The following is a 14,421-nucleotide window of genomic DNA, read 5'->3' on the forward strand; positions in this document are numbered from 1 at the left end:
ATAGAGAGAGAGAGACAGCTGAGCAGGGTGCTGGATGATTGGACCAAGCTGACCTGTTATCAAAAGCTGGCCTCTGGGTATCCAAAAGACAGGCCATCCAAGCATGGATAACTAAGAGTTCAATTACTGCCTTTATTTTGATAAGCTCCATGGGAAAATGAGGCTTTGGCCACCACCATGCCAACATCAGCAAAGACTGGCTAGTGGATCTGAGGTTTCTGTGCTTCCCAGAGGGACACTTAATAATCTGTCTCTCATGGGGTGGGGGTGGGGGTGAGATTCAGCAAATATTAGTGAGTTACTCTCCCTTCCTCCTCAGATAGACGCCAGCAGTGGGTCCCTTTAGTTCACAAGCATTTGCACAGGCCTTGAAAAAAAGTTATTAAGATTCAGCACCATTATGAAAGGGGCCACGGCAGAATCTAATCTCTGGGAGACAGCAAACTGGCCCAGAAGTGGGGCTGTGACCTTCAGTCACCTGCTGGCCTTGCTGCAATCTGATGCCTAAGAAATGGGGATTCAGTGCATCTTTGATGCCCAGTCAAGGCTTTGAAGCTGTGTCAAGACCACAGGACAAAGGCAGCACTGTTGATGCAAATCTGGAAACAAAAGAAGCTAGACTCCAAAGCCATTAAAAGCAACATCAGAAATGCAATCCCCAGGGGTGATTAGAGGCCCTGCACCAGTGTGAAACAGAATGCCTGAAAGCGAGGCTGGGCAGCACACCAAAACATACACTGGGAAGGAATCCTGGGCAGCCACAGTCTGCCTGCATGTGCTTTGAGGCCTTGATGTCCACAGTTCCTTGGCCAAGGGGCAGCCTCTGTGTGCCGCAGGAAGGAAGCCCGGGCCACCACTGCTCTCTACCTGGGGCACGCAGGCCCGTCCCGAGAAGCTCCAGTTTGTGCTCTCAAGGCCGGCCCTCTTGCTGCCACGTCCCCTTGGCAGTTCGGTCATCATGTGGCACAGGCCTTCTGCAGGAGACAACTCTTTAGGGGAACTGAATGCTGGTGGTAAAGAACCCTCCTGCCAATGCAGGGAACTTAAGAGGCAACAGGGCAACCCCTGGTTCAGGAAGACCCCCTGGAAGAGGACATGGCAACCCACTCCAGTGTTCTTGCCTGGATAATCTCAGGGACAGAGGAGCTTGGTGGGCTACAGTCCATAGGATGGCAAAGAGTCGGACACAACTAAAGCAACTTTCATGCACACAACAGTGTGAAATAAAAACGAGCTTCTGAGAAAACTTAAGACTTTTTTTTTAGGCCACTCCCCAAAAGTTCGAAAATTCAGCTGAGGGTCCAGGAAACATCAATCGTGCAGTGTTACGTTTCATGAAAATTCTTTAGATTTTGTTACTTCCATGAAGGGGCTTCCCAGGTGGCTCGCCTGCTAATGCAAAAGATTAGCATTAGCAATCTAATGCTAATTGATTAGCAATCTAATGCTAAATTAGAAAGAGACACAGGTTCGATCCCTGGGTTGGGAAGATCCCCTGGAGGAGGGCATGGCAACCCACTCCAGTGCTCTTGCCTGGAGAATCCCATGGACAGAGGAGCCTGTTGGGCTACAGTCCAGGGGGTCGCAAAGAGTTAGACACGACTGCATGACTAAGCACTTCCATGAAGGGGCTACTGATGGCAGATCAGGAAGGGACCCCAGAGAACATCTGTCTCATCTAGGGGTTCTCAAGTTTGGCCACACAGTCCCGTTCTCTGGGAACTTTTCAAAATAGGTCAGTTGCCCTGATCCTAGCACAGAGATTCAGACCTAAGTGATGCCTAGGTGGGGTCTAGGTATCAGTATTTTATATATATATATATTTTTTAATCAAATGATTCTAATAAGCAGCCACATTTTAAAGCCACAGTTCTGGCACTTCTCTCTTTTGTTATGGAGCAGAAACTGAGGTCCAGAGAGAATAAGGGCTTGTTCAAAGTGACACAAGTGAACAGTACCTCCCTGTCCACTCACAGAATTGAAGTGAAAGTTGCTCAGTCGTGTCCGATTCCTTGTGACCCGGTAGACTATACAGTCGATGGACTTCTCCAGGCCAGAATACTGGAGAGGGTAGCCTTTCCCTTCTTCAGGGAATCTTCCCAACTCAGGGACGGAGCCCAGGTCTCCCACATTGCAGACGGATTCTTTACCAGCTGAGCCACCAGGAAACCCACAAGACAACATAGATTAGGAAACGAGGACATCTGCACACGGGAGGGGTGGGAATGAACGCGGCTGCTTTGGGCTGGAGGCCACGGTCCTGGAGACCCCCAGTGCACTGGGCCTCACCTTCCTTCCCAGGTGACCATGATCTTCTTGGCAGGAGGCACTGAGCTGTGGGAGGCAGCTCACATTTCAGAGAAGGGGAAGGACTTGAAAAGAAAGTGGGACACATACACTTGAGGACATCTACAGTGTTACCTGAAGGACATGATAAAACAAGGATGTAAACAGTATGAGATTTAGCAACTGAGCTGTGATCCTCCCCAGAGATGGCTGCCTGTGGGTGAGGTTGTAATAACGCTGCTATACCAACCCTGAACATACCATTGTGCAGCAGTGGCAAACTCAGAAAAATCTTTGGTATAGCGGACTCGAAAAGCGTGAATTTCCAAAAAGTTCTATTTTGGCTTCATAACCAGTGCAGATGCCAGGTTAGGGACTTTTTAATGTCATAATATTAAGGCTGAACTTCAACTCAGCTGGGCTTCCCTGGTGACTCAGACGGTAAAGAAGTCGCTTGCAATGCAGGAGACCTGGGTTCAGTCTCTGGGTCGGGAAGATCCCCTGGAGAAAGGGATGGAAACCTACTTCAGTATTCTTGCCTGGGAAATCCCATGGACAGAGGGACCTGGCGGGCTATAGTCCACAGGGTTGCAAAGAGTCAGATACGACTGAGTGACTAACACTTTTCACTTTTCAACTAAGCTTATTTAATAGACTGTTTATTCTTTTCACACATGAGTTTTAATGGCATGCCAAAGAGAAAATCAAAGGTAAGAAAATTAAATACCAGCACAAAAGAAACAAGATAAGGGGATGTGGGTCCTGAAGTGGGTCACATGACTACCACTCATTAGAAAGAAACACACTGGTTTGATTTCCCTCTAGACTATTAAGAGATGTTCATCAGTAGACAGCTTTTCTTCTATAAACCTAAATACTTCATGAGTTCATGATGTGAGATAAGTGAAGTTGCTCAGTCGTGTCTGACTCTTTGCAACCCCATGGACTGTAGCCTACCAGGCTCCTCAGTCCATGGAATTTTCCAGGCAAGAATACTGGAGTGGGTTGCCATTTCCTTCTCCAGCATGATGTGAGATAACTGAGCAAATAAGAGGGTTGGAAGGAGTGTCATTTTACATCAAGTCCCAGTGCAAGGCACTTCATATAATGGGCAATCTGAGGCACTCCCTTAAATTAAAAAAAAATTTTTTTTTAAATAGCCACAATTGGAAGGAGGGAGGACATGTGCTTGACTCTGTAAGAAACACAAATGATGCTGCCTGGCAGAGCCTCTTCTTCGTAATCCTGTACATTACAATTTCTCTTAATAAGAAAACCCCTTGGCCTTCTTGATTGCTTAACCATCTGGAACCTGGGGTTTAGAAGAGTCCAGCGTGTGCCAACTTTCCAAGCTTTGAAAATCCAATGGCCTGTACTTTGGATGCATATACAGCCCTCAGTCCCTCCAGGAGGGCCCCTTATTCTTCACAGGGCCTTCTAGGCACTCATCTCCTACAGTTCCCAGACCCAGAGGTGCATATAAATTACTTGTGCACATGTTTAAGATACAGACTCCAGACCTGAGGCTGGGAAAGATTAAGGGCAAGAGGAGAAGCGGGTAACAGAGGATGAGATGGTTGGATGGCATCACTGACTCAATGGACATGAGTTTGAGCAAGCTCCAGGAGCTTGTGAAGGACAGGTGTGCTGCAGTTTATGAAACTGCAAAGAGTTGGACACAACTTGGTGACTGAACACAGAGTCTAACAAGATTGAAGAAAGGCAGAGGGGAGACTTGTGATTTTCTAAAATATTTTAGCATCCTGGCTCTTCTGAGCCTTACAGGCCAATTCTACAAAATGTATCTGAAATGCAAGACACGGTCTGACTGTCTGAATGCACTTCCACCCCATCTGCTTCCAGCAGAGGGAACGCAGCCCTGGGAGAGCTGCATATAAGCTTACTGTTCCGTGGTGCAGCGATGACATGAAAAATCCTGATTCCACTTGGCAGCAACTTTCCACTATCTTGGCGGGTCTCAGCCATAATCACTGTGGTGTGTGGAGCTTGGACAAATTATGGGGCTGGCTGGAAACCAAGAAACGAAAAAGCAGTCCAGCAGTCCAGCAAGGGACTCTGTGTTGGAAATGCCATGGCTCCAAATGTCCGTGACCATATTTCTCACGGATAGCCCAGAAATTTAAGTTCCACTGTTGGAGCTTGTTGGAAATCCTGCCTTTCCCAAAACCCTGAAAAGTGGCAATTTCTCACTCAACATGACTTTTAGGGAGAATGTCAATCAACACACAACCACACATTCCTCTTTCTCACAGAATCATTTCTTGCCCTGTAAGAACAGGAAAGTTGGACATGGTCCACTGTCCTCCCCACCTCCAAAATGTATACAATTGCTCTCAGAAAGCAAAGCAGCTGGAGAGTAAGAGTTCTTCTTCTTTATTGTTTAAAATGAAGGCACTGTGGGCTACCTCCGTGGTTTTCCTGGGCTTGACAGCTATCTGAGCCTATCTGGGCTGCTCTAACTAAATGCTACAGACTGGGCAGCACATATACAGCAGAAATTTATTTCTCATAGTTCTGGAAGCTGGAAGTCCAGGACGAGGATGGCAGCATGTTCGGGTTCCGGTGAAGGCCGTCTTCAGCGCTGTAGACTTCTTTCGGTGTCCTCACGTGGCGGGAGAGAGGAGGGAGCTCTCTGGAGACCTTGTATGACAGCACTAATCCCATTCTTGCTTCACCCCCATAACTGAAGCACCCCCAAAACTCCCCACTGCCTACCACAGTCATCTCTAGGGGTTAGGGTTTCAACATATGAACTCTGTGGTCCATACAGATGTTCAGATCATGGCAGTGGCCAAAATGGGGAAAACTCCATTTAAGGAATTTCCTCTCTCTAGCCTGATATGTCCCTCAATAAACTCTGAAGTGATCCAACCTAGGAGGTAAGAAGAATGCTTCCAACATAGCCAATTTATCCCTTAAACTAAGTACTCAGGAGACTGCTTCATCAGGGCGGCCTGCCTCCCACTCCCGGCCACAGCCTTCTGTCATCTTCTTAGGGGTGTGCAGCCTAGGATCATTACTTATGCTATCATTTACACCTTTTTTTTTTGAAATGTACATCTTCTAAGTGGTTTTGAAACATCAATCAAAAATATTGGGGCAAAGGACTTTGCATTATGTTTGCAGAGGAACAAAATCTCATCAGCTAAACCAGTTAAGTCAGGGGGGAGGCATCAGCTTGCTAAACCTGACAAACAACTAAAATAATTACAATTACTGCCTCAATTAAATGAGAAGTGTTACAAAATCATAAATTTAGCCTTGGCAGGATGTCGTGAAGCCATTATGAGAAGTCTGAGTCTGACAGGATTTCTGTACAGTGCTCCTAGGGAGGAAAAGAAATGCCCTCCAGCCAAATCTAAGGTTTAATTCATGAAGGAGACTTGGCTAATGTCACCGACCACAAATGTTCTGTTTTCATGGCTCTGAATGGCAGCAAGTTCCAGGGAATTAATTACAGCCACTCCTATTTATATTCTGCATGGCTTTTCAATTACCACCTATAACGAAATGCTTTTTTACCTTTATGAACATTCACACACAGCATTCCAACCATGGGAATGGAGAGCCAAGGGGAAAGTAACGCAATCCTGATCATTTTACCACTAGGTCACTCGCTGGAAGCTTGCCAAGCCTTCTGGTTCTAGAAAGCGCCACTGCTTGAGTCCTAGGGATCCTGAGAAGCCTGAGCAGAGAGCAGCGGTCACCACCCAATTGCCTACAGGGGCCAGGCAAGCCACACTCAAGAGTCAGACAGCAGGAGCCAATCGCAAGCGCACACAGGGTGGGCCTGATGGGGACATGACTGCCTGGACAAAGTCCAGGGGACAGGGGCTAGCCAGTCCCACAGTTGTTGCTGTGTACAATTCTCAGGGGGATTCCCCAGTGGTCCAGTGGTTAGGACTCTGCGATTCCACTGCAGGGGGCACAGGTTCGAGCCCTGGTCAGGGAACTAGGATCCTGCATGCCATGTGGTGCAGCCAGAAAAATAAAAATTTAAAAAACAAATTTAAAAATTAAATAAAAGAGAAATAGTCAGGAAAGAAAATGCTTGAAAACATTAAGTGTCAGTCGCTCAAATGTGTCCAATTCTTGCAACCCAGCTGACTGTAGCCCACCAGGCTCCTGTGTCCATGGGATTCTCCAGACAAGAATATGGGAGTGGGTTGCCATTTCCTCCTGAAGGGATTGAACCCAGGTCTCCCATATTTCAAGTGGATTCTTTACCAGCTGAGCCACCTATGAGGGCTCTAACAGATTTAACTTAAAAAAAAATCAGTAATTTGATATGCTGAGAACATGAATGCAATTAAATGAACAAGTCACTCCTTTGAGAATAAAAATGTCAAGACATATACAGTATACACATTTTGTAATTCCTGATGAAATAACAGCCATGATTTAAACACTTACAGTGCAACCTCTTCATGGTAACTGGTAACCTCAGATGGCATCTGGGGAATAGAACTAACAACCGGGCTATGGGCTGATCATTTTCTCTCAAACTTTAACTCGACTGTATACTGTTACATGATTTGAAGAAATGTGCAGAACTGAGCCTTATAATAGTTCTACTATACTCCCTAGATAAGCCTTATAATGGACCTACTATAGTATGTCTTAGACTTGAAGACAGTGCCTCACAATCATAGGACCCATGAGGACACGTAAGTCCTGGGAAAAGGACCGAGGCACAACCGATAGCCTTTCTGATTACAAAGCTTTCACTGTTCATTGCTCTGACCACCGAGACAGTCAAGGGAGAGGGCCACAGGGAGTGTGCTCATATACCTGGAGTCGCAAAGAAACTCAGCAGTAGAAACACAGGTAGAACCGGGTTGAAGACAGATACGTGAAACCAAACCCTGCTTAGAAAAATTGCATGCTCCTTTAAACCAGGAGCAATACTGACTATAAAACACTCAGCATTATAAAATACTCAACCACTGAGCAACAAAGGGTTTAAAAATCTAGAAATCTGTTATTGCATCCCAACAGTTTTTCATTATATAGTATACTGGGGGAGCATCCCTTAACTACTCTGTGCTTTGGTTTCCGCACCTGTGGAAGTCAATTAATAAAACAGATCCAGGACAAACTAGGCATCCATTTTAACTCTGCAAGCAATTTGTCTGAACTTGAGCAAAAGGATAGGTGACTTCAGTTTTTACCCAAAGGAAACATGTAATTCTGAGGTCCAATCCTGTTTTGAAATTGTAGGATGGGAGGAGGATTGATAGTTTTCTCCAACTATTTGGAAGAAAGTTGAGTTTATGTGTCAATCAAATCCAAGACCACTAATTAAAAAGGCTGAAAAGCTGACCCTCTGTCTTACCAAAATACTGCCATCACCATGATATGAATAATGCTGTCTTATTCATTTGTCACGAAAAATCTTTGATATATTTTTCTGTTGCTAAATAGCTGAGATCCTAGCAAGTGACCTGTATATTTATGTATGACCCATATATTTAGTCTCATTCTATTCCTATAAAATCCACCAACACAGAACAGAGTTTAGTAACTATAAAATGCCTAAGCTAACTGATGCAATTAACAAGACAGCGGAAGGGAACCACCGAGTCCTTGTGTCATTCAAGCAGAAGGGGCCATTCTTCTTTGGAAGAAACACTGGCACTCTTATCTTTCTAAGTTGGGTCAACTGACAGAAGCAAAAACTAGAACTAATTGGTCCTTTCTTGATCTTAAACAGACCATTTGTACTCAGTCTGAGACATTAACTGCCTGAATCCCATCCTGGCTCCACCATGCACTAGCCTTTTGAGCCCAGACAAGTTTAAATTCTCTGTGCCTCAGTCTCCTCCTGTGTAAAGTGAAGACCGTGATGACACTTTGTACCTGGCTTGCTGTCAGGAGTATATCAGTTATCATACCAAAGTGTTTAGAACAGCTCTTCCATAAATGTTAATTTCCAGTATGCTGATAATTTTTGTTTTAAGGAAGGAAATAAACAGAGCTTGAACATATTTTCCTCTTTAAAATTTTTTAAATTTTAAAGAAAAGAGAAAGGAAGAGAAATGTAAGGCAATGAGACCAAAAGGAAAAGACGTATAGGAAATAGCAACTATTATCTACTTAGTAGCATATATGTAAAAAACATTGTACTACATTACCTCATTTGCTTGTTACAATAACTCTTTGCAAGCATGCTAAGTTGCTTCAATCAAGTCCGACTCTTTGTGGCCCTTTGGACAGTAGCCAGCCAGGCTCCTCTGTCCATGGGATTCTCCAGGTAAGAATACTGGAGTGGGTAGGCATTCCCTTCTCCAGGGGATCTTCCCAACCCAGGGACTGAACACTTGTCGCCTGTGTCTCTGGCATTGGCAGGTGGGTTCTTTACCACTAGTCCCACCAGGGAAGCCCAATAACTCTTTGAGGAATGTATAATTATTAGTCATTTCCAGATGAGGCAGCTAGGCTTAGAGCTTCATTGATGTGCCCACGATCATAGAGGAGATTTGAGCCCTAGTCTATCTGACTCTAATTTTCATACTCTCCCCTCCAAACTAAACTACCAGGCTTGGGGGGAAAAGGGCGGGGGGAGGAGGCGAGGGTAAGGTGAGGAAAATAAACTAATGGATAGAAGTGGATTCAAGTACCATATATGTTTTCAGCCATGAGCTGAAACTTCCATCTAGAAGTAAAACAAAAACACTAAATGTCAAGACATTAATGAAAAAAATATGACATCATTCTCACTGCTGATGAAAACTAGCATTAGTAGTAGTTTGGAACATTTTATAAACCACACTTAATATTTGTATATCAAGTTCAACATTCAACAAAATGCTACTGGTTGGGCATTAAAATGTAGATATAAATCCAAGCTAATCCCCAAACACTGAACAGATAAAGCTGCGTGCAAAATGTCAGGCTCAGTACCCTGAACAAGTAGAAGTTTGTCACTGTCAGTGTTTATGTCAACAGCAACATCTTTTTTTTTAAAAGTCATATGATGGTTTCCAAGTAAGCATACATATTACTTTTCAAAACTCTACCAAATGAAATGCCCAAATTGTTCTGTAATTACACGATGGTTACTGCCTTGTGACTGCAGACTGTGAATCCCAACTGTCTTCCCACAGGGAGCAGCAGGCTCTCCAAAACACAAACGAATGTATCTTCTGGGTCCAATGTCTTTCCTTGGGCCCAGCTCCATTTTTCATCATCATATTACTGGGCACTGTCCCCCTTAATCATAGGTTTGGGAAGGAGGGGATGAGGTCAGCCTTCCCTCCACTGCTAAGGCCACTATTCATGGCTCCACTGAACTGAGGAGAACCCACTCATGTGCACTGCCGCAGGTCACAATGCCGACCCGTTCCCTTCATCTCAGCGGAGCAGTGATCTCCACTAGCCCAGCGCAGGTTTTAATTAGGACATAAGGATTATCTTAGTTATCACACAATTGTGATATCTGAAGAAAAACAGTTTGGTGGGGTTTTGAGATCAGACAGGTAAATGGTGTGGTAAGTTCTCCCTTTCACTGGTACAAAGTATCTCTAAAATATAAACTTTCCTTAGTTCAGTTGAATACAAATAAAGTTGATGCTGAGATAACTGCACTCATCCTCTGAAGAACTTTTCAGGTCAATTTGTTGGTTCTCAGTGCAGATCTGGTCCAGAACTTTAGCTGAGAGAAAAACATCACACTACTGGGAAATCTGAATATGATCATTGAACAAGGCTCTTAAGTACTCACACAGGAAAGAAATCTCATCAGATACTCCTCCCGCCATTGTTAAAGGCAAGCAGAAGAAGGAAAAGAGTGAATCTGCATAGAGTTACTAAAATAAGATGTATTCAAAGCTGGCAACCCAGTCCCTACACTCAACATGGTTGTGTTTTATAAAGTTCTGGCCATTTTTGACGCTGCCTATTTTTGACATCAGCATGTGTTGGCTCTGCAGAGTGGATACTAGTCAATTTGCCATCTCAGAATTTTGAGTAGTGTGTGGGACTGGGACTGGAGTAAGTAATTGGTAGAAGCCCCTCAAAGCTGCAGCATCCTAAACTGAGTTACTGCCTCTCTGGAAGGTCATTACGCATCAGCTTCCCAGTCAAATAATCTTCTAGTGCTAGCCATGAAGTTAGCAGCTCCAGGGTACAATGCAACGAGTTTGGAGATTTGCAAAACTTAGACCTGCCACTCACTTTATCTCCCCTGAGAGGAGGCTCTGGTTAATGTCCCAGCGCCTTTTTCTTTTACTCGCTGCTCCCTCTTTCTGGAACCCTCCTTCCTTCCCAGGTTTTTTGTGGATTCCTATTTGACCTTCAAAACTGAATTCAAACTAAGTGTCAACTATCCTAAGAAAAAACAATCTTCCACGACACACAACTGCCCTAATCTGATTTAGAAGTCTTTTGTCACTCTCCCAATAGCTACAGAAGCCATTCAGATCACCTTACACTGCCAAGGATAAAAAAACAAAACAAAACCATATTTATCCGTGAGAAACCACATCTTACTCAACCTTTTCCTGCTTGAATAGGGCATGGTGTCTGGTTCTCACAAAAGCAGGTGATTAGGAGCACATATTTACATGCTGTACACCCTCTTTTATACCTTGGTTTTCTCATCTGTAAGAAGGTATAATAATAAGACATGCCTGATGGGGTTATTGTGAAAATGAAACCAGAAAATGAATTGTAAAGTGCTCAGAAGAACTGTGAGCTCTTATTATTAAATATCTGTGAAATTAACAAGCCAATATAATCTTCACTAAGTTAGTTACTTTAGACACAATATCTTCTATGAAGTGGAGATAATCTTATTTCTCCATAGGTTGGTAGCAAACCTCAAAGGAGATAACACAGCTGGTGACAGTACTTTGAAAGCTGTAAAGGACTATTTAAAAACTGGCATTTTATTATTTTTACTTAATAAATTATATAACAATCTAAGCCAGAACTCAAAGGAGAGTCTTCAGTGGCTGGCTAATGCAGGGGTTGCCCAAGGCCTTACCCAAGTTGCGGGTTTCTTCCTTAACTTTTCAACATTGACCATAAAGGTAAAGTCCCATAAACCACGAACAAGGGTAAGGGAAAAGAGATCCCTAAGGTCTACGCAGAACTGGAATGCTCTCTATCTAAGGAGAACACCAACATCCATAGAATCTGGAACATCCAAGGAACTGAGGATGTACAATCACTGTTCAATGATTCTGATCATATCACACAATCTATGGAATTTAAGAGCCAGAAAAAAATTCTGAAATCACTTATTCTATTTCCCTCATTTTACTGATGAGGAAACTGATATCTGTGAATCCCAAGCAACAGGCCCCAAATCAAGGTCAGGCTAGTGACAAATCAAGTCTCTTAATGTGTAGCTTATAGGTTTATATACATTTTGTTTATGTCATATTCCCTTTATCCTTTTGGAGGTGGTCTTTATAAACAAACTAGGGTTAAAATTCCCATTTTAATCATTTATTAATTCTGTGAGTGAGTTACTAAACTGATCCAAATCTCAGTTTCTTTGTTTGTAAAATAAGGATCATAGTACCTCTTAAAAGTCTGCATGCCTGTGTGCTCACTCAGTCGTGTCTGACACCCTGTGATCCCAAAGACTGTAGCCCGCCAGACTCCTCTGTTTGTGAAATTTTCCAGGCAAGAATACTAGAGTGGGTTGCCATTCCTCCTCCAGGGGATCTTCTTAACCCAGGGATCAAACCTGCATCTCTTGCATCTTCTGCATTGGCAGGCAGATTCTTTACCACTGTGCCAAGTTTACTATATGATAAAAGGGGTAATTTCTGTACATTGGATAGCAAAACCTGAGCCTCATACTCACTTCCGCACTCACTTACTTCCTAGTAACTATTGGGATGTTCTTCAAAATTAAACAATGCATAAAGACAGGCCATACTGTAAAACATCTCTTTTGAAGAAAGCATCTGAGAACTGACACTTGCGAAATTTTCTTTTGGTACTGAAATGGTTAAAAAAAAAACCCTCTGGTTTAAAACCTGGCTGCACCAATGTTCCCACTTCCCACATAACATGCGCTCCTCCGTGGCGGCCGGCACGTATACTGGGGTGTATAGTGAGGCAGTGTATAGCACAGTGCGGTACTATATCTCATGTTTGCTTTCTCACCTCTGCCCTTGCCCACCAGGTACCCTTGGGCTGCCGGTTTCAGTTCCTGCTTTATCCTTCCTTCTCCCTTTTTGATCCACCAAGGCTTTAAGGATATCTTGTCTGTGGACAGCTCCCTTTATCAACACAAGGCAGAAACTGTTCCCCAGTGACCAGGGCTCTTATCTTTCTCCGGAGACCAAGGGACTCTTGCCCATGAATCTGGTGGCTTATCTCCTCTGGTCAGCGTCCACCTCCTCCTCCACAGGCTCCTTAGCGGCTCACCTGGGCACCAAATTCTCACCCTCCGATACCTGCTTTTATACAAAGATGTGGGGACGGGGCCAAGTTCTAAAGTTGAGATGGGCAGCCACCCCCACTGATGCCCTGACCCTCCCCGCTGCAAGCACCGGGGCCAGGCCCGGGTCGCTAATCTAAGAGCATCAAAACTTAGCTGTTTGCCTTCCTGAGGCTGCTCAGTTCCCAGGACGCAGTACCCCAAGGCCCCCGGCGATGTTTGCGTCTGCGACGGGACTGGGCCCAGGCAGGAAGGCAGGATGCGGGGACTGGACAGCTTGGAGCGCTCGGAGGAGACAGCATCCACCGTGGTGGCGTGGTTAGAACGCAGCGGGTTCCACCTAGCCTTAACCTCTGGTTCCTGACCGCTTCTCCCCTTTCCCCTCACACCCGGGGAGAACCCGGAGCCACTTTTCCAGCCTCAGAGATGAGAGCCCGGCACCTGGAAGCCAGGGCGGCGAACCCCAGCCACTCCGGAGTCCCCCGCTGCCAGCCGCAGTGACGGACCACGTCGCGTCCCAAGCAGTCGGCGGCGACGACGGGCACCTTTATTCCCTCACTCCCGGACGAGGAATGAGAGGTGGGGAAAAAAGGAATCTTCGCGAGTGCAAAGGCGGAGAAGCTAGCCGTTTTGCGGCGTCTCCCCAGCCCTATCTGGGAGAGGCACGAGGTCACCCCGATTCCTACCGTCCCCGGGGGAGCTCCGGGCGGGCTGCTTCTCCCCAGTAGCAGCCGTTGCGCACGCAGACGCGCGCGTCCTTCCCGACCGCAACCGCTGATCCGGCCAGGACCCGGGCGGGCAGCGAGGGCTGTGCGCACCACGTCTCCCGCGCGTCGCGAGCGGTCCCCGGCCCCCCAGCCCGGCGCGGCCGGCTCACCAGATGGCCATCCTGCTCTTGGGGTAGTCCAGGCGCTCCAGGCAGCCGAGGAAGTGAGGCAGCGTGTGCGCAGCGTTGCGCGCGAGGACGACCACCAGCACCGTGGGTCTCTGCAGGGGCGACTCGGGGAAAACCACCGCCTCCTCTTCGTCGTCCTCGGAGTCCGCTTCGGCGGCGAAGCGCGCCCGGCAGCCGCCGCGCAGCAGAGTCCAGGAAAGCAGCAGCAGCGCCCAGGCCAGGGGGGCGGCGGGGCGCGCGGCCATGTTCCGGGCCGAGGCGGGCGGCGGGACGACCCGGCGCGGATGCCCGAGGCCGGCGGCGAGAGGCGGAGGGGAGGCGGCTGGCGCGCGCGCACTGGCACGGCCTCGGCCGCCGGGACCCTCCCGCTGCAGCCGCCGCCGCACCGCCCAGGCCCCGCCGCGGGCGCTCCGGAGTACCTGCGGCCGCCGGCGCTCGCCTGGACTCAGGCTCGCAGACGGTCGTGTCGGTGCGGCTGTTTGTCCCGAGTCCGGCGGAAAGTTCCTCTAGTTCAGGTTCAGCTTGTACTGAGGTCTGTGGCTTTCCCCAGGGCTGTGAGGTGTGGCCGTGTCTGCCAATGGGCGTGTGAATGTGTGTGTGTGTGTGTGTGTGTGTGTGTGCGCGCGCGCGCGCGCGAGCGAGCGTGTGTACATAACGGTACGACTCCAAGAAAATTTATTCTGCTTTTGCAAACCGCAGTCTAAAGTCCTTCACAGTGATGCAATGTACCCAGTTTTTCATAATGCACCTATTGACTAAATGGGTAGAGTTCTAAAATGGAAAGTCACCCAGTGATTCATTACTATGATAAACAGGTTTT

At 46.5% G+C, this 14,421-nt stretch overlaps 1 protein-coding gene across 1 annotated transcript in view; it reads right to left on the reverse strand.

The window, feature by feature from the left end:
- The window catches only part of COLGALT2 (collagen beta(1-O)galactosyltransferase 2), a 115,903-nt gene extending 101,805 nt beyond the window's left edge, over nucleotides 1–14,098 (reverse strand). The window contains exon 1 of the mRNA XM_065936190.1: nucleotides 13,584–14,098. Within this exon, the coding sequence (XP_065792262.1) occupies nucleotides 13,584–13,846 (263 nt within the window). The 5' untranslated portion in view covers nucleotides 13,847–14,098. The remainder of the gene's footprint in view (nucleotides 1–13,583) is intronic.
- Nucleotides 14,099–14,421: the final 323 nt, after the last annotated feature.

The sequence above is a fragment of the Muntiacus reevesi genome, chromosome 5 (genome assembly GCF_963930625.1).
Source record: "Muntiacus reevesi chromosome 5, mMunRee1.1, whole genome shotgun sequence".
NCBI classification, from domain to species: Eukaryota; Metazoa; Chordata; class Mammalia; order Artiodactyla; family Cervidae; genus Muntiacus; species Muntiacus reevesi.